Below are 21,149 nucleotides of genomic sequence, written 5' to 3'. Positions count from 1 at the left end.
CAGCCCCAACCAGTCCCAGCAGAAGACTGCCCCTCCCTGAGCCTGGTTCTGCTGGAGGTTTCTTCCTGTTAAAAGGGAGTTTTTCCTTCCCACTGTGGCCAAGTGCTTGCTCACAGGGGGTCGTTTTGACCGTTGGGGTTTTACATAATTATTGTATGGCCTTGCCTTACAATATAAAGCACCTTGGGGCAACTGTTTGTTGTGATTTGGCGCTATATAAAAAAAAATTGATTGATTGATTCTCAGCTAGATCCTCTACTATCTACAAATCTGGCTTATTGTCAGAACAGTGTTTCTCATATATGGGAGTCAATATTGTGGCATTATTTTGGATGTGAACAAATTTGCATGTAATTGATTACTACAAGGAACTGGATTTGTTTTAGTGAAGCGCTCTACACAGCCATCCTGAGAGGAAAAAGCATTTGCGAGTGGGTGCAACCTGTTTTGTATGTAATTTTCTTGACTTAACCTTTAAGCAGCCTGAGGGTGGTTTCCAGGCCTGATGTTTTAAAGAATGGTGAGACAAGGTGAAATACCTTCGCTTAGGTGGAAAGTGTTTGCTTTTAATTAAATTACATAAATCCAAAACAAAGCTAACACAATAAAATAATGAAGTTAATAATGCGATACTGAAAATGTGTTTACGCTGGTAGTAAGAATCACAGGTCATCTGTTTATGTACTCACACAACATACTGTAGAGTGCACACACACACTTTAATAAGACAATGCACAATAAATGTAGATGTAGATTTTAGCTGTGACTGTTGTTTAGTTGTGTTAGACTGTTACATAATGCAACATTTGCAGAGCTGCCAACCGTCCTGCATTCAGCAGGATTTACCCTCGTGTCCTGCATCCCGCATGAGTGTGTGTGGGACGTCCATTTAGTCCTGCAGTTGTATGGGTCCGGGCGGGCCCCCGGACCCCCCTGTTTACACTCCATGCCGTTGCCGCTCGAGGCTACACGTGAGTGTCCCACACTGGTAACATCAAATGTTGGCAGGTATGCATTTGTTATACCAACCAGGGTTTTACTCTGAAATTTTATAGTTCTCCCATTGCTTTCTTTTCATTTTAAAAATTAAAAATGAAATATTGTGGCACACTCGCTGAGGTCAAAGGTCATACTGGTACTGTGCCCCCACACTATGTAACTGCCCTCAATCCTGATTAGCAACCAACTATGAAGACCAAAGGCCCACCCACACCTTCCTAGAGTGGCCATCTCTCTGTTACAACTAGGTGAAACATGACTACCACCTTGGCCTTTCCCAATTGCTGGGGTCTTGAACGCTGAGGCACCTGCGTGCACTGACTGGATCATGCTCAGGGATGCCGGCCACATGGCTGCAGCGTTGTTGCTGAGCTTTCTTCACAATACACGTAGTATGCCTCCCTAAGTAAATGTTTGACAGAAAGCCATTCCAGTGCTACCCAAGGATTCTCCAAAGACAGAGTATCAACGACTTCCACTCATCACCTTAGGTCAGTGGTCTGACCAACATAGAGTAGGTTACTGTGAAGCACAAATATGATGCTATGTATTGCCTTGCTGGCTGTCACATGACCTCTGGCCTTGTGTAACCTTTAAAGGTCAAACTCAAGGTCATAACTGTTTAAACTGAGTTTGGAACCAATATGGATTAAACGTGCTGGAAGTGTTAGTTGAGAACACAGTCATTCAGTTTTTAACAGACTGGCTCAAATATTAAGAGGACTCAGAGCTGTACCAGTATATTATGGTAAGGCTTAATCCAGGAGAGTTCATTTGCATAGTTGTCAAATATACAAGGTGCATGCGTTGCGCTCTATAAGGTGTATTGTGGCTTTGCCTGCGAAGTCTAATCATGTCGTCAAGTTTGGGAGCATGTGCTAGTACCGGGTGTCACCACATCCACCATGCCATGGAACTCCCCTGGGTGATGGATGGCAGCCACTCAGAAAGACAACTGATCCATCCCTACCTCAGCATTGATCCTGATAATAGTAACATTGTAATGCAGCACAACCTGCTGCATGGACGGGTGATTGGCATCTAAAAACACTCCCCCTCTAGGGTTCACCCGTGGTGATGAGCGTGGCATGTCACCCAGCAAGACGAAAAATAAGAGATGTCAACGGGCGGATGGGCTCCTTGTGAGTCAACAGCTGTCATGTTTTTGTTACTTATTTTTAAATTTTCCCATGGCACTGTGTTTTATGTATTTTATATGTGTGCGTCCTGGCCATGGCATCACCCTGCCTCCAGGGCCTGTAGGTGGTCCTCTAGCCTGCACATAATCATTTTTGGGGGTTGTTTGCAGAATTTGTACTCTAGCAAACATAAAAATAGCTTAATGCCAACAAAGTACAATTCTTGTTTCTGTACTTTGTGGGAGTAACTCTGCAGCTGCCTTCCATCGGCGGGTAGTGTGTGCTATGACAGGGATGGGGAAGTGCAGTTTGGAGCTTCATCTCTGGACAAGAGGAAACCACAGAAGAGCACCAAGGGTCTTCTCTTTGGAGGGTGGCGACTGTCAGGGTGCGGATGGATCCTCCAGTGCATAGTGGCACCCAGGTCCAAACCTGTGGCAGCTCCTACAGGTGGACACCTGAGACATTTGTTGCTCTCCAGTTTGTACTAAATCTACAGACTAACCTCCCACAGGTTTGTCTTCTATGAGCCCTCACTGTGATGAAATTCCTGCCCTCCACTTTAATGTTTTTACCAATTATGGATATTGTTTTTGGCATTGTGAACACTTTGACTATGTTTCACCTGGCACTATTTCATGCATTATTTTCTGTTTTGAAAGGCTTCTTTTTTGCAGTGGCATGCTAAAATCTCCCTGCTCGCTCTTCCCAGGTGAAGTCCCTCACCCTGTTTGTGACTCATTACCCTCCTCTTTGTGAGTTGGAACAACTGTACCCCACACATGTGTCAAACTACCACATGGCTTTCCTACTCAATGAACCTGACATCACCACCGACACTGAAGGTGTGTGTGGAAATGTATGTGTGGAAATGGCTTCACTGTGACTTCTTGCCAGTGTTTTTTTTTTTTCTTTCTTTTTTTGGGCTGTTGCCTTACAGCTACAGTAAATGTGTAATAGTCATAGTTTGCTCATGTCTGGTCTGAATCAGGATCCCTGTGTATTTCCCTTACCAAAAAGTAGTACAACCCCTGGCAAAAATTATGGAATCACCGGCCTCGGAGGATGTTCATTCTGTTGTTTAATTTTGTAGAAAAAAAGCAGATCACAGACATGACACAAAACTAAAGTCATTTCAAATGGCAACTTTCTGGCTTTAAGAAACACTATAAGAAATCAAGAAAAAAAGATTGTGGCAGTCAGTAATGGTTACTTTTTTAGACCAAGCAGAGGAAAAAAATATGGACTCACTCAATTCTGAGGAATAAATTATGGAATCACCCTGTAAATTTCCATCCCCAAAACTAACACCTGCATCAAATCACATCTGCTCGTTGACATTGACCCTATGTCATGAAATTGACCCTATGTGTCTTTTTGCAAGGAATGTTTTCACAGTTTTTGCTCTATGGCAAGATGCATTATCTTCTTGAAAAATGATTTCATTACCTCAAACATCAGACAAGTGTCCAAAATATCAACGTAAACGTGTGCATTTATTGATGATGTAATGACAGCCATCTCCCCAGTGCCTTTACCTGACATGCAGCCCCATATCATCAATGACTGTAGAAATTTACATGTTCTCTTCAGGCAGTCATCTTTATAAATCTCATTGGAACGGCACCAAACAAAGTTCCAGCATCATCACCTTGCCCAATGCAGATTCGAGATTCATCACTGAATATGACTTTCATCCAGTCATCCACAGTCCACGATTGCTTTTCTTTAGCCCATTGTAACCTTGTTTATTTCTGTTTAGGTGTTAATGATGGCTTTCGTTTAGCTTTTCTGTATGTAAATCCCATTTCCTTTAGGCGGTTTCTTACAGTTCGGTCACAGAAGTTGACTCCAATTTCCTCCCATTCGTTCCTCATTTGTTTTGTTGTGCATTTTCGATTTTTGAGACATATTGCTTTAAGTTTTCTGTCTTGATGCTTTGATGTCTTCCTTGGTCTACCAGTATGTTTGCCTTTAACAACCTTCCCATGTTGTTTGTATTTGGTCCAGAGTTTAGACACAGCTGACTGTGAACAACCAACATCTTTTGCAACATTGCGTGATGATTTACCCTCTTTTAAGAGTTTGATAATCCTCTCCTTTGTTTCAATTGACATCTCTCGTGTTGGAGCCATGATTCATGTCAGTCCACTTGGTGTAACAGCTCTCCAAGGTGTGATCACTCCTTTTTAGATGCAGACTAACAAGCAGATGTGATTTGATGCAGGTGTTAGTTTTGGGGATGAAAATTTACAGGGTGATTCCATAATTTATTCCTCAGAATTGAGTGAGTCCATATTTTTTTCCTCTGCTTGGTCTAAAAAGGTAACCGTTACTGACTGCCACAATCTTTTTTTTCTTGATTTCTTATACTGTTTCTTAAAGCCAGAAAATTGCCATTTGAAATTACTTTAGTTTTGTGTCATGTCTGTGATCTGCTTTTTTTCTACAAAATTAAACAACTGAATGAACATCCTCCGAGGCCGGTGATTCCATAATTTTTGCCAGGGGTTGTATATGCAAGTATGTTTCAAGTATACTTCTAGTTTACTTTTTATATACTTATCAGTACTATTTTTTGGTAAGGGTTTGTGGAGATTTTAAAAGGTTCATGTGTGTTTTAGGGGGAGAGCTGCAGCCAGAGTTCATCACTTTTCTCTACCAGTTAACTGAAGGAGCTGCCGAGCGAAGCTATGGCCTGAATGTCGCACGATTGGCTGACATCCCAGACCCTATAATACACACTGCTGCACTCAAGGCCCGAGAGCTGGAGAACATGGTCAATGCCAGAAGGTACAGTGAGTGCACCCCAGCTGCTTCTCTCACAAATCACAATACAGAACTTTGTCTGGTTTGAAGAAGTACCAAAGTGTGGGTGGACAAAGTCCAAATGCAGTGGCATCTTGCGTTTGTGACCACATGCCATAGATTACCAACAAAGCACACTTTGTGTTTATTTTTAATGATGCACACTGTAATGGCTCATTTTCCACAGGTACATATTTTTGCATTTTTCCCCACCTGTAGAGTGTACAGCTTGAGAGGAAAGATGAGAAAATTTTATATAATAGCCAAGTGGCCTCTCTGTGCGTGTGCCTGCGTGGCTTTGATCACACAAAAACCGGGGGGAGCTGACATTTGACATTTGGCATGCTTATGTATTTTAGGGTCAATGATGATACTGCGAAAACGGAAAGTTGATAGGACTAATATTTTTGGAGAAATGAGCAATTTTAGCTAACCAATAAATAATGGATGCTCTGCTGCAATGCAGCATGGGAGTTCAGGGTTTTGAGGTTTTAAATGTTATTGTGGTTTATGTTAGTTTAACAGTGTTGTTAGTGTTAGGGATTTATTGTGTTTTTGTAACTCAATTTGTTTAGCCTATTTAGTTAAGTCTCATGTTGCTCTTACCATGAGTGAGTTGAGTTTCATGTTGGTGCCATGGTTTAGTGGTTTTAATGTCTTCAGCCACTGTCTTTGTTTGTCAAATTAAAACCACCTGCTTACAGCAGCTGTGCCTGTGTGCGTGCATGCAACTTTGATCAGGGACAAGCAGAACACAGCTGACATTTGCCGTTTGGTATGCTTATGTATTGTGGATCAAGGATGAAAGGCGCCAAAATAGAACACTGATAGGACTAATAGTTTTTGGAGAAGCTATGAATATTAGCTAACATTGCTAATTACATTTTGGACTTGCACACCTTTCCAGCAGGGGCAGTAAATCATCTTTACATTAAAAGCGTGAGTGTCAGGGCATATAATTGTAAATACGTTAAAAATACCTGGATGACACAAGAAAGTGTCTTATTTCCATTGTGGTCCATTTAAAAATCAAATGACAAAATAGAAGCAATAATAAAATAATAATAATAGTGTGTACATGATGACAACCTAAACAATTTATAAATACATAAAGACAGTAAATTAACATTAAAAATGACATAATTAACAGGAAATAAAAGGGTTGAGTTCCTCTTCTGAAAATTGTTGAGGTCTAAGGTTTTAAAAACATTCTGGACTCACACACCATTCCAACTCATTGCTTAATTTATTACCACCCTTGAAAAATGTCAGCTACCTACCACATGATACGCTGTCACTATCACAGATGGCCTGCTGGGAGCTGCTGATCCACATCATCACTTATCCTCACTATATGAGCAAACTCTGTCAGTGTAATCCCCCAATATGAAATATTTGTAGTTTGACACAGTTGGTGCAGAGTAAACTATTAATATTTGAGTTGCTAGCGGAAAGAAAACTTATTGCACTCATGCGTGTGAATTTTGGGTCAACATTTATGAAGCTGTACGAGGTAATAACATATTGTGATATATTTTGTTTGAGCAGCTCGTCTGTGTTTGCTTTCTAGGAGGAATAAGAAACTCCTTTCAGAGGTTTGGAGCATCGCAGACAGATCATCGCTCACGGAGTGGCTGCAGTCAAACTCCTGATGTGACGGCAACATGCACGCACAGCATTCTGTAGTGCACATACACTCTGACACACACTAACTCATAGAAGGAAATGCTCCTGTCATGCTGCAGTATGTGTATAGATTTTACATTATAAAGAGGTGATTTGGTGCAAAGCTGTGACTGTTGCACTTGAGTGTGGCTGGTGTCTTATTTTCAACATCCCAAAGTCCCACAATTCTGTTTTTAAGACTCATGCTGCCATAAATGTGACCCCTTTAATCACCTCAGGGTCTCCTCCTCATCAGGTTCTGTACTATGAATGAACATGAGCATCAGTTCAATATTATCTGAGTAAGTGTGAACATTTGCTGACATGCTTGTTTGATTATGAAATAAAGACTAAAAATGTAACAGTTTACACACTTGTTGCATTTGTTTTGCAGTTTAGACAGTGGAAAAAGGAAGCTTTGACATCCCGAGCAATAAAGTACATGCCAGTTTATTTAGTTTTATCATTACGGCACAGGTAATGTTTTCGCCCCTATTTGTTTGTTTGTTTGTTTGTTTATGAGCATCCTGTAGCCCACAATTTTTCATATATCATGAAATTTTTACTGAAGATTCATTTCCTGGTAGGCAAGAACTGATTTAATTTTCAAGGTCAAAGTCAGGAAAAAATCTAGGAAAATTGGAAAAATCCCTATTTGTAACATTGTGATTTTTCAAAAATTAATAACTGTCAGAAAATTTTCAATTTTCTTTCGTATTTGAGAGAATTGTGTAGAATGGTATCCTCTATCGACTGACAAAGATCTGATCCAGATTACAAATTTTGTGTAACATTGAAACTCCATTTAATGTATATTTTACATTATATCTTAATCAAATGTACCCCAATCACACTCATATTTGAAAGTGAGGTGCAGACTGGCACTCACTATCACCTTACAAAGTTTGATCTGGAGCTGAGCTGGATTGTGGGTTTTGTGGACATTTGAAATTAATATTGAAAAGCCCATGATATCTCAATCAAAAGTGCCTTAATCACTCTTGTTTTTCTGTTATGGGTTTATCTACACCACCAAAATTGGATGGAAGTTCCAATTTAACGCCTGTTTGTCTATCTTCCAGTTATCAGTCTGAAACCAAGTGCCAAAAAGCAATGACAAATTGTGCACAGCAGAGATAACCAATGTTCTGTGAAAATGATCTGAAAAAGAATTCAGAAACTGAAAAAGCTGGATTAAAAAAAACCTGTCAACACTACAAAAAACTTTGATTAAAGTGCATGAACTAAATCTGTACTCCTGATATTTGATCACATCTAATTTATATTATGAAAAGACACTTCTAACAGGACTTTGACCTTGAAATTTTTTTCCAAGGTAAAATTTTGTGCAATTGGAAACTAGTGTTGGGTATAATTACTTATTAGAATATCATTTGTTTAACCCAGTTTAATTAATGACGCAGGAACAAATCCCCCCCCCCCCCCCCCCCCCCCTCTTGCTCCGCCTTTAATTCCACCAACTCCACGACCGTTGAGCATCGAGAGCGAAAGACAGACACGGGGCGCGCGCGCACGAGCGTGTGAGAGTTACCCACAGTCAAAGCCGATTACAGTTTATCGGATGTGATTGAGCGCCTGAGCGCCTCTTCTCCCCCCTGTGCTGTCTTTCTTTCGTTCCTTTGCAGCAGTGTGACAGGATGGTCTGTTGGCTCGGTGAGCTCCTCTGCTGAAGCTTCCACCGGCGGATGAACTTTTCCGCGCGCCACGGCTCCGCTGAGCCACGCGCTCGTCTCTCGGCGGTTCAGCCGATGGGAGCGCACTGAAACTCTGCCGCTCTCACTTGGGTCTCTCCTCTTCCAAAACGTTTGAGAAAATGCAGAAGAGCGTCCGTTACAACGAAGGGCACGCGCTGTTTCTGTCGGCGGTGGCGCGTAAAGACGGAACCAAGCGTGGCTACCTGAGCAAGAAGACGACGGAGAACAGCCGCTGGCACGAGAAGTTCTTCGCTCTTTACCAAAATATACTGTTCTACTTCGAGAACGAGCAGAGCGCGCGACCTGCAGGGATTTACCTGTTGGAAGGATGCACCTGTGAGCGCGCGCCGGCACCCAAGATGTGCGCAACAGCGAAAGAGGCGCTGGAGAAACAGGTGAGAAATGACAAAAGGGGAGTTCATCCTCAGAATCCTGCTGGGATCGGATAATATCTGAGCAAATAGGTAAATTAAGTGACATCCTCGAGGCAAATAATCACACGTGCACATCAAAATGAAATCCAAAGTGCGCATCTGTTGCGCAATTATTTCGGGTGGAAGTTCAACAAGAACTGACTGCAGCATCTCTGCAGTAACAAGTTCTTCAGGTGGGTTGGACACTTCAGTTCGAATACGAGTAAGTCTTAACTTTTCAGAGGAAATACAAAATTTGCCGTCTAGTATTTAAAAAAAAAAAATATTGTGTCTGGATGTGAAGCTAACTGGAGGACTCCAGTCAGGATTATATGACACCTGTGTTTCAGCGTGTGTGCACCCTGATGAACATGAACACAAGTGCAATATTTTAATGACAGACAAATACAAATAAGTCATTCTAAAGCCCAACTTGCAGTCTGCTCCGTAAGTATTTAGAGAGTGACAGATTATTGTAGTTTTGCATCTGTACACCACCATAATGGACTAGAAATAAAACAATATGTTCTCATAGTGTTGACTATCAGCTTTCATTCAAGGGCTTTTAAGGTTCAATTGATTTTCATTTATATAGCGCCAAATCACAACAAAGTTAACTCAAGGTGCTTCACACAAGTATGGTCTAACCTTATCAACTCCTAGAGCAAGTACACAGGCGACTGGTAGGAAAAAACTCCTGATTTCAGAACACACACATAATTGGACAAAAAATTATTATGACTCGCTTTTTAAAACAGTTTTCTTTAGACAACTCTGGAGATGAAGATGAGAGACCGAGTATGTCGGACTTCACTAAAAGTCAATAAGAAATACAAAAATCGGACTTGAATCAACAACTCTCAAAAACTGACACCAAGTCACCCAAACAACTCTGAAGGAGTTAACATCTGTGAGTGTGACTGGAGAAACGGAATGGTGCAACATGTTGCTGTTGCATTCCAGTCAGCTTCATGGTGGAGTGGAACAGACACAGCAACAGGGATCAAATCTAGCCTCAAGTCTCCCATGATCCTTATGGCAAACAAGCAGAAATATCACACAGTTTTTGGGAAAAAAAAAAAAAAATCTGCATGCCACTCCACCATGAAGCCGTACAGTTAGAACAGACAAAAGTTGCACTACACAGTAAGCTTCCTTCAGAGTTGTCTGGGAGTCTTTGTGGTTGTACTCACTCTTCTTACATGGCCACTGTTTTTGAGAACTGCCTACTCATGACAGATTTATGCTACAAGCACATATTTTTTTTTTAAATTCAACTTTGCTGTGTTGATGTACAGAGGCAAAATTACAAAAACTGTCACTGCCTCAATACTTATCACACTGTATAAATGAAAACGACAGCTGAAAGACAAATCTCTCCCACTGAGCTCATATTGATTGTGAAGGCACAGTGAAAGGCAAATACAACAGGTTTGCCTTATAAAGTTAAACAAATCCACTAGTTCTATGATCAAATAACATTCATAATTTACTTCTTTCAAAAAGTCATTGAAAAATATAGTTTGCACAGTTGCAGAAGTGTGACATACCCAGAAGTTACACTGGACAAAAATATAAAATAAACACCTGTTTTTGCTCCCATTTTTCATGAGCTAACTCAAAGATCTAAAACATTTTCTATATACACAAAAGACCTATTTCTCTCAAATGTTGTTCACAAATCTGCCTAAATCTGTGTTAGAGAGCACCTTCTCCTTTGCTGTGATAATCCATCCCACCTCACAGGTGTGGCATATCAGGATGCTGATTAGACAGCATGAGTATTGCACAGGTGTGCCTTAGGCTGGCCACAATAAAAGGCCATTCTGAAATATTCAGTTTTATCACACAGCACAATGCCACAGATGTCACAGGTTTTGCGAGAGTGAGTTTTGAGGGACCATCTACCAGAGCTGTTGCTCATGAATTGAATGTTCATTTCTCTACGATAAGCCGTCTCCAAAGTCGTTTCAGAGAATCTGGCAGTACATCCAACTGGACTCACAACCGCAGACCACGTGTGACCACATCAGCCCAGGACCTCCACATCCATCATGTTCACTGCCAAGATCGTCTGAGACCAGCCACCCGGACAGCTGCTGCAACAATCAGTTTACAGAACCAAAGAATTTCTGCACAAACTGTCAGAAACATCTCAGGGAAGCTCATCTGCATGCTCGTCATCCTCATCAGGGTCTCGACCTGACTGCGGTTTGTCATCATAACTGACTCAAGTGGGAAAATGCTCACATTCAATGGTGTGTGGCTCCTGATCAACTCCATGCGAAGGAGATGTGTTGCACTGCGTGAGGCAAATGGTGGTCACACCAGATACTGACTGGTTTTCTGACCCCCAGTAAAGCAAAACTGCACATTTTAGTGTAGCCTTTTATTGTGGCCATCCTAAGGCACACCTGTGCACTAATCATGCTGTCTAATCAGCATCGTGATATGCCACACCTGTGAGGTGGGATGGATTATCTCGGCAAAGGAGAAGCGGTCATTAACAGATTTAGACAGATTTGTGAACAATATTTGAGAGAAATACTGTAGGTCTTTTGTGTATACAGAAAATGTTTTAGATCTCTGAGTTCAGCTCATGAAAAAAATTACGGATTATCATTATGGATGTGTCATTACATAAAATGAAAATGATTGAGATGTCCTTTGTTCCTGAGTGTCTGGATTATTTTTAACTTGAATTCATGCCTGATCTTTGGGTGCTTGTCATCTGTGGAATGCATCAGAGACTTGTGACTTTGGAAAAATATCAGGACATACTGATGTAATTATTTGGTGGCTGTTGTACAATCTCAGACGTTGTTGCAGTCATACTTTTTTGCTTGGAAACAATTTAGTCACCTGGCTCATTAAGAAAATGATGACAAAAGTGTACACTCAAGCTTTGGAGTGTAGGAAAATATCTTAATGTTGTATAACAATAGTGCCAGCATGATTTCTGCTTTGAACCTTTTCACTTAGCAGTGTACATTGCTTGTGTGTACCATTCATGCTTCAAGTAAATCCGCATTTCTGATTGATTGATTGAGATATACATCTTTTGATGTGCTTAGATACATCATTGAAGTACTTGGAGTCATAGGGGGTTTTGGGTCTTTCAACTTCAGACCCCCTCGCCTGGGTGACCCGACCAGAAGTGATCAGTTCCGATCTGTGTCCAAGCTGCATTCGCCCACTGCTTGTCCCGCATGATCCACAACCATCTTGAGGCATTTTCTGCCTTTTGAGGCCTTGCTGATGGCTTTCCTTTTGCATGTACTAGTGATGCCCAGGAGGCTGTAGACCTTGCATGGTGATCTTCCCGCAAAGCCCCTGTTCCCCACTTCAATAGGCATGCACTGTGCACGTCAACCCCGACTGCAGCAATCCTCCACTAAATCTGCATATTTCTCCATCTTCCTTCCGCTGGCCTCCTCTATGGAGCTAAATCAAGGCCAAAAGTTTTGTAATCTGAAAATAAAAAAAGATTGAAAAAATAAGTTTTGAAACTGAAAATTAAAGTTTTGTAATCTGAAAATAAAAAAGATTGAAAAAATACATTTTTGAAACTGAAAATTCAATGTTTGTTCTTGAATTTTATAATCATTTGAAAAGTATTATCAAAATAAAAATAAGTGTAAGATATATATTTTTCAGTTTAAATAAATTTTTGATTCAGCTCTGTAATTTTTTTGATCAAATAATTTTTTTTCATTCATATTTGTTTTTTTCACTTTCAGATCTTATTTTTTCAGTTTCAAACTTTTGGCCCCGTTCTGGCGTGGGAGGGCGTGGCTTCGATTGAGAGGGGTGTGGAATTGTGAGTGACAGGAGAGCAAACAGTCCTCACATGATGTTGTTTTCAGGAAACGTGGGTACTTTGATAGATAATGACTCTGCTCCCGTCTCCATCGTTTATTTACTACACGGCTGGCGCATGAAAGAAAATAGAGAGAATGAAAGCTTATTACAAGGCTTTAAACCCTCAAGATAAAGCTGTTTATTGTGATCGATGTGTAGCAGTTGGTTCAGTGGATCCGTATGTTGTACCGGATAGTGAATTTAATGACAATGTAACAAAGTTGACCGCCCGTAAATCCAAAGCCGCCCGGAAGAGCGCTCCGGCTACTGGCGGTGTGAAGAAGCCCCACCGTTACAGGTGCGGCACCATGGCGCTGAGAGAGATCCACAAGCTGCCCTTCCAGCACCTGGTGAGAGAAATCGGTTAGGACTTCAAGGCCAACCTCCGCTTTCAGATATCCTTCCAGGATATGTTATCTCGGAGGACTCCAGAGGCAGTTGCAAAGTACCGACAGGCCCGAAGGGCAGCAGCCTCTGCTGTGGGGGAGGTAAAGCAGTGGGTGTGGGAGGAGTTCGGAGCAACCATGGAAAAGGACTTTCGGTCGGCACCAAGGTGCTTCTGGTGGACTGTGAGGCACCTCAGGAGGGGAAAATGGGGAACCATCGAAGCTGTCTACAGTAAGGATGGGACTCTGTTGACCTCAACTGAGGATGTACTCCGGTGCTGGAAGGAACACTTTGAGGAACTCCTGCATCAGACCGGAGCGCCCTCTATAGTAGAGGCATCGTGAGGATTTTCATAAATTTCCCTGGTGGAAGTCACTGAGGTAGTCAAACAACTCCGCAGTGGCAAGGCCACGGGGTTGATGAGATCCGTCCAGAAATGCTGAAGGCTCTGGGTATGGAGGGATTGTCTTGGATGAGACATCTCTTCAACATTGCGTTGAGGTCTGGGACAGTGCCTAAGGAGTGGCAAACTGGGGTGGTGGTCCCCATATTTAAAAAGGGGGACCAGAGAGTGTGTGCCAAGTACAGGGGCATCACACTACTCAGCCTCCATGGTAAAGTCTACTCCAGGGTGCTGGAAAGGAGGGTTCGGCTGATAATCGAACCTCTGATTGAAGAGGAACAATGAGGGTTCCGTCCTGGTCATGGAACAACCGACCAGCTCTTAACTCTCACAAGGATCCTGCAGGGTGCCTGGGAGTATACCCACCCAGTCTACATGTGTTTTGTGGACTTGGAGAAGGCGTATGATTGGGTACCCCGGGAGATACTGTGGGAGGTGCTGTGAGAGTATGGAATGTGGGGGTCCCTTCTCAGGGCCATCCAATCTCTGTACTCGCAAAGCGAGAGCTGTGTTCGGGTGCTCGGCAGTAAGTTGGACTCGTTTCTGGTGGAGGTTGGCCTCTGCCAGGGCTGCACCTTGTCACCAATCCTGTTTGTGATATTCATCGACAGGATATCGAGGCGTAGTCGGGGGGAGGAGGGTTTCTGGTTTGGTGGGCTCAGGGTCTCATCACTGCTTTTTGCAGATAATGTGGTCCTGTTGGCTTCATCGGCCAGTGACCTCCAAGACTCACTGGCCATGACTCACTGGATCGGTTTGCAGCAGCGTGTGAAGAGGCTGGGATGAGGATCAGTACCTCTAAATCTGAGGCCATGGTTCTCAGCAGGAAACCAATGGATTGTCTACTCCAGGTTGGGAATACGGCCTTGCCCCAAGTGAAGGAGTTCAAGTACCTTAGGGTCTTGCTCACGAGTGAGGGGACGATGGAGCGTGAGACTGGCCGGAGAATCGGTGCAGCAAGGGCGGTATTGCATTCACTCTACTGTAATGTTGTGAGGAAAAGGGGGCTGACCCAAAAGGCGATGCTGGTCAATCTTCGTTCCTACTCTCACCTATGGTTATGAGTGTTGGGTCATGACCGAAAGAACTAGATCGCGGGTACAAGCGGCCGAAATGGGCTTCCTGAGGAGGGTGGCTGGTGTATCCCTTACTGATAGGGTGAGAAGTTCGGTCATCCGTGGGAGGCTCGGAGTAGAGTCCCTGCTCCTTCACATTGAAATGAGCCACCTGAGGTGGTTCAGGCATCTGGTAAGGATGCACGTCCATCTGGGAGGAGACCCCGGGGAAGACCCAGGACTAGGTGGAGAGATTATATGTCCACAGTGGCCTGGGAACGACTCGGGATCCCCCAGTCAGAGGTGGTCAATGTGGCACGGGAAAAGGAAGTCTGGGGTCCACTGCTGGAGCTGTTGCCTCCGCTACCCGAACAGGGAAAAGCGGTTGAAGATGAGTGAGTGATCAATCAATCAATCAATTTCTTTATATAGCGCCAAATCACAACAAACAGTTGCCCCAAGGCGCTTTATATTGTAAGGCAAGGCCATACAATAATTATGTAAAACCCCAACGGTCAAAACGACCCCCTGTGAGCAAGCACTTGGCTACAGTGGGAAGGAAAAACTCCCTTTTAACAGGAAGAAACCTCCAGCAGAACCAGGCTCAGGGAGGGGCAGTCTTCTGCTGGGACTGGTAGGGGCTGAGGGAGAGAACCAGGAAAAAGACATGCTGTGGAGGGGAGCAGAGATCGATCACTAATGATTAAATGCAGAGTGGTGCATACAGAGCAAAAAGAGAAAGAAACAGTGCATCATGGGAACCCCCCAGCAGTTTACGTCTATAGCAGCATAACTAAGGGATGGTTCAGGGTCACCTGATCCAGCCCTAACTATAAGCTTTAGCAAAAAGGAAAGTTTTAAGCCTAATCTTAAAAGTAGAGAGGGTGTCTGTCTCCCTGATCTGAATTGGGAGCTGGTTCCACAGGAGAGGAGCCTGAAAGCTGAAGGCTCTGCCTCCCATTCTACTCTTACAAACCCTAGGAACCCTGGATAGTCACGGTTTGGAGGATTTAAGAAAATTGTCCAGATTTCTAGAAATGAGAGCTGCTCCATCCAAAGTGGGATGGATGCCGTCTCTCCTAACAAGACCAGGTTTTCCCCAGAAGCTTTGCCAATTATCTATGAAGCCCACCTCATTTTTTGGACACCACTCAGACAGCCAGCAATTCAAGGAGAACATGCGGCTAAACATGTCACTCCCGGTCCGATTGGGGAGGGGCCCAGAGAAAACTACAGAGTCCGACATTGTTTTTGCAAAGTTACACACCGATTTAATGTTAATTTTAGTGACCTCCGATTGGCGTAACCGGGTGTCATTACTGCCGACGTGAATTACAATCTTACCAAATTTACGCTTAGCCTTAGCCAGCAGTTTCAAATTTCCTTCAATGTCGCCTGCTCTGGCCCCCCGGAATACTTTTGGAGTGGACTGTATTTATCCCCTTTTATGGACAGCATGGTGGATTAGCGGTTAGCACTGATGTCTCCCAGCACCATGGTTGTGAGATTGCTTCCCGCCCTTTCTTTGTAGACTTTGCATGCTCTCCCTGTGTCTGCATGATTTTCCTCCCACAATAATAAAAAACCATGCTGTGGAACATCTACCAGTGATAACAGATGGAAATTAATCAATGGCTGTAATCCGGCTTGTTTACTTCGTTGTACGGTGATGTTCATGAACTTGCACTGTCCCTTCACAAATAACCTTTACAAACTTTACCCTGTTGATGCGTGTCTCACTTTGTTTCATGCAGGATCTTTTCAATCAAACATGCTACATTCTCACTTTTTCCAGCCGTACAGATGAGGAATCATATGGTTTGATAATGTTTCATCTGACCTATCAATCTGTCAAAGCTTTCCGTGTGTGGACCAGGTGAGGTTTCCCATGTTGGGTCAAATTAATCCAGGAACCTGGTGTTTGATAAGCCCCTGCAGGTCAGCTCCTGCCACTGTTTGTTTGGTAGATGTTAGAAATGGTGAACCCCTCATGTCCTTTCTGCTTGTCACTCTTTCTCTGTGCAGTAAACCCACCTGCAGCACCACAGCCCCTCTCGCTCTTTTTCTCACTCTTGTACTCATCGACAAAAATGCTTCAAATCTCTTGGTACATTTGCTGAGCTAAATGGTTTCCACAGACTGTGAATGTGCCTCTCTGTAAAAGACTGCAGATTTAAGGTGCGTTTACACATAACCAAGACGCGTTACGAATGTCATTTTTCTGTCATTCGTGACACATTCCTGACATTCTTAATGTGACTTAACGCATCTGAATAGGTTTCTTAATAGTGCGTGTTGGTGCGTGATATTCTTGATATTCGTGGAGCATGTTTTTGCCTGTCAAAAAATCTTCCACGAATGTCACACACCACCCTCATTTCGTCTCACGTCGTGGAGGTCGCAACTGAGCGTATTGATCTGTCTTGATGAGTAGCGATCCTTAATAGAACGTGACAACGTTCGTAGTGGTTCCTGTGATGGTTCTTGGAGCCCAAACTGTCACGCGTTATTACGAAGTGACACAGAAACTGTCAAGTTTTGACACGACTTGTAATGCGGCGTCACATTTCATTGCGCGCCACGACAAATCAGTTTTCTGTCACGTGCGCACAATTAAACTCGGCTCCAAATGTCGTTCCACAGTTCCTGCTGAAGCTCCTCAGGATGCTCCTGCAGGTGTTCCACCTGCTGTTGTAACCGATGAGCGGGAGAACGAGTCTGAGCAATCAGAGGAGCGAGAGGAGACTCACGTGCAGCCAGACATCTCTGCACCTCCTCCAGTCCGGCGGAGGAGGAAGCGCGTGCACAATTAAACCCTGCTGCACCGCATTCAGTTTGATTGCTGACACCAAGTCGGCTAAAAGTCTAATTTCAGTGCTCTTCAGCGCGCTCCTGCAAGTGTTCCACCTGCTGCATGTGCCTGATGTTTGGGAAAATGCGCCAGACGAGAGCCGCATGAAACCACACATCTGGCGCTGTCCTCCTCCTCCTCTCTGCGCCACTCCATGGCACAGAGCCCAACTAGGCATGCAGTCACAAAGTTCTTCTGAAAAACTGGAGCGATCTGAATTTGGTTGGATGAATATGGGTGTGTGTGTGGAGACAGTTCACCTCGTTCACAACGTGACAGAACTTAACGATGCTCTGTTACGCGCAACAACACGGAACACTATTCTTGACCGTGCGTAATGGTTCCTGATAATTCTCCAGCAACACGTGCCCTTAATCGTAACGCGTGGTAACAGGTTGCAGCAGTTCCTGAGGACACCTGACGCCTCTAACCCGAATAATCACATTCGTGATCAGCGGCCAAGAATGTGTACTTTGTGGTATTCGTGACTGGTCGTCATCATGTGTAAACGCAGCATTAGGTGTGTATAATTGTTGCATTGTTGCTTCGCTCCCATCGTTAAACGCTTAGCATTTTACTATCCCTGAGGAGAAGCACAATTCTTCACAGGCAGATTGGAGAAGATGAACATATGGTGTGCTGGCTCTAGATTTATCTTTTTAAAGGTTTAATATTATTTTATCAGGTAATGGCCTTTTTCTGGGATCCAATCAGTACCTTTGTATATGCAAGGCCCTTGGCCCCTTCGAAGTGCATCACTGGTACACTGGACAGTAAGTGAGGGCTTGAAACATCTTTAAACAAGCTACTCTCTTGTTCCACCAACCTCACGCTAGCCTCCATTTCCACACAGGAAAGGTGTTGCTCTCAAATCAACCACGGTACCAGAGTTTGGAAGTCTTGGTGTTGCAGGCTTAACAAACCAGTCTTTTATAATGTACATAGTTCAGATGTCAAGAAATTAATGGTTGAACTCACATTTTTACTTTTTTTTTTATTTTTGTTGTGTTAGCATTCTATGATAGTGAATGGCAAAAGCTACTAGGGATAGTGTGACACACACACACACACACACACACACACACACACACACACACACACACACACACACACACACACACACACACACACACACACACACACACACACACACACACACACACACACAGAGAGTCGGGTACAAAAAATAGTTGAACACTGACACAATTTTTTTTTTAACTTTGCCACTTTACTTCACCATAATGGAATTGAAATGATTAAGTCAAGATGTGCTTGTAGTGTGGAACCGAAAAGTTCTACACAGGCCCTGGACACCGTAGCATGAAGCAGATGATGGTGTACGATTCTTTCGAAAAGGTTGAAATCAAAGTAAATCATTGCTTGATGACTTAAAGTGGCTTCATGCTGCGAGACAGATCCTACTGTAGTAACTATTAGACATGAATAGGAAGTCATATATGGGCATGCTGTTGGATTTGACCTTGACTGGCCCTGCAGAGCAGGCAGATCAGTGGATAAGGAGCTGCACTGCCAATATATAGACTACATGCTACCTGTCTGTGCCATTGGACAAGACACTTAATCTGTATCGTCCCAGTCTATCCTGCTGTAAATGCGAACCAGCTTTGTATGGGGAAGCAAGCATTGTCAGACTGGTATCCCGTCCAGGGGAGTCTCATCCAATTCGCACTATGGAATCTACTGATAAGCATTGGCATCAGCAATCCTTGAAGGGTTAGGGTACATCACACTGACAAAGTGAGGAATCTTGGGGTAATTTTTGATCCTACTGAACATTAGAGATATTATGAGGACTGCTTGCTTCCACCTGCGAAATATAGTGAAGATTCGTCCCATCCTGTCTATGGCTGATGCTGAGATCTTGATTCATGCATTTGTTTCTTCTAGATTGGACTAGTGCAATGTTCTATTTTCTGGTTTACCGCAGTCCAGCATTAGGGCTCTCCAACTGGTTCAAAATGCTGCTGCCAGACTTTTGACACGAAGCAGAAAGTTTGACCATATTACACCCATTTTGGTGTCTCTTCACTGGCTTCCTGTCCCTGTGAGATCAGATTTTAAGGTTCTAATACTAACCTATAAAACTGTTCATGGACTGGCACCTCCCTACTTAGCTGACCTAATTAAGCTGTACGTACCGGCCCAGGCTCTGCATTCTCAGGGTGCAGGACTACTTTGTGTCCCTCGGGTAAATAAGAAGTCTACGGGTCACAGAGTTTTCTTTTATCATGCACCTGCATTGTGGAATGATCTCCCTGCGTCAATAAAACAGTCAGATTCTGTAGAGACTTTCATGTCCAGACTTATTTTCTCTTCAGTATGGCTAGCATACTGGCATAGTGTTTCTATGCTTTTTACCCTTTTAAATTCATTTTATTAGTAAACAGAGCGGGCTGCGACCTCAACTTTATCTAAATTTTGGGTCTTTTAGTGAAGCTTAGGGCTAGTGGCCGGTGATCACCTTAGTATTTCTTCTGTTTTTGTTGTTGCTTAATGCTGACAAATTATACCTTATTTGTTGTCTTTCTGTTGCCTGATTCTGGGGTTTTTTCTCTCTGAGGTGTGGCTCCATCCAGAGGTAGGAGTAGGTGTCTTCTTCTGCAACCCTCCCATGCTGGGCACTGTATATTTATATTGTCAAGTGTGTTGGTAGCATGGCCGAAGCAGAGGGTCACCCCTTTGAGTCTGGTCTGCTTGAGGTTTCTTCCTCAGAGGGACTTCTTCCTTAACACTGTCACCTGTGTGCTTGCTTGCTTGCTTTAGGGGTTGGAAAGGCTCGACCTTACTTGTGTGAAGTGCCTTGAGGCAGCTTTGCTGTGATTTGGTGCTAAATAAATGAAAATAAATTAATTAAAACTGAAGGCAAGAAAAAAGGAGAGACTCATATTTGCATGTCTGAAAGTAATTCTACAGTCACTTTGGTCGACCAAGAGAATAATGTCTCGTGTTCAAATACATATTTTAAATGTTTTAATCAGCAATACGCTCCATCAATTTGTATATGTATGCATGCATGTGTGTACATAATTTTCACTCCATAGCTCATTGTATGACCCCCTCTAGTCTGATCACATGGATTAGCTGTGGATTTTCCCCAAGTGTGATGTTTTGCCGCTGCAGGCTGTTTTGTAATTTCTGCAGTTGTCTGCTGTTTTACAGCCATTTTCTCACCCATTAACATATAACAGTTTAAGGCTGGCATTTGTTCTAAAATGTGTCTCTAGTGCTTGAAATCCTCACATTTATTAGGGTGTCGGAGCAGACGTAAATGATTGGTTGAAGGCATTTGGAGCTGGTGTGTGTGCTCAGACTCCCTGGGTGATAGAAGCTCTCGGTGCATTGAGCCCAGATGATTTTCACTTGTGTTGCTGCTTTTTGACTTGTGTTGCTTTGAGCTGCTTCTGTCAGCAGCTACAGGTGCTGAAGTGGAGAGAAGAATGTGTGCACAGTCCCTGCAGGGAGTGGAGGAAAAATCATGCATGCTCGTTGTTGACTGTGCGCAGTTTAACTGTGTGCTCAAGGACATGGTAACACGGGATTTGTGTGTGTGTTTCAACACCGCTGGGAGCTGAAAAAGAACTGTTGTTTATTTTTATGCCCTGTGTAGCGCTTGCGCCGCGAGGCGGGGCATATGGCATCTGCGTTGTCCGACCCTCCGTCCTTCCGTCAGTTCGTCTGTCAGTCTGTCTGTCCGGCCACAATTCGCCCGCCACAACGTAGCTTGGCACCTATTGCTCGCAGAAACGTATTTGGTGGGTACATGCCTTGGAGGAGTACACATGGTTCGAAGGCCAGTGACCTTGACCTGCTTTTCAAGGTCACCAATGGTCGA

At 43.4% G+C, this 21,149-nt stretch overlaps 2 protein-coding genes across 5 annotated transcripts in view; both read left to right on the top strand.

Annotated features, from left to right (window-relative positions):
• The window catches only part of msh3 (mutS homolog 3 (E. coli)), a 149,953-nt gene extending 143,250 nt beyond the window's left edge, over nt 1-6,703 (top strand). For all 4 annotated transcript variants that reach the window (XM_034170665.1, XM_034170663.1, XM_034170664.1 and 1 more), the window contains exons 22-24: nt 2,851-2,983; nt 4,763-4,931; nt 6,517-6,703. In XM_034170665.1, the coding sequence (XP_034026556.1) occupies nt 2,851-2,983; nt 4,763-4,931; nt 6,517-6,598 (384 nt within the window). In that variant the 3' untranslated portion in view covers nt 6,599-6,703. The remainder of the gene's footprint in view (nt 1-2,850; nt 2,984-4,762; nt 4,932-6,516) is intronic.
• Nucleotides 6,704-8,249: 1,546 nt separating this feature from the next.
• The window catches only part of rasgrf2b (Ras protein-specific guanine nucleotide-releasing factor 2b), a 219,835-nt gene continuing 206,935 nt past the window's right edge, over nt 8,250-21,149 (top strand). The window contains exon 1 of the mRNA XM_034170661.1: nt 8,250-8,721. Within this exon, the coding sequence (XP_034026552.1) occupies nt 8,446-8,721 (276 nt within the window). The 5' untranslated portion in view covers nt 8,250-8,445. The remainder of the gene's footprint in view (nt 8,722-21,149) is intronic.

This window comes from Thalassophryne amazonica, chromosome 5 (assembly GCF_902500255.1).
Source record: "Thalassophryne amazonica chromosome 5, fThaAma1.1, whole genome shotgun sequence".
Classification (NCBI taxonomy): Eukaryota; Metazoa; Chordata; class Actinopteri; order Batrachoidiformes; family Batrachoididae; genus Thalassophryne; species Thalassophryne amazonica.
This window is presented reverse-complemented; position numbering and strand designations above follow the sequence as displayed.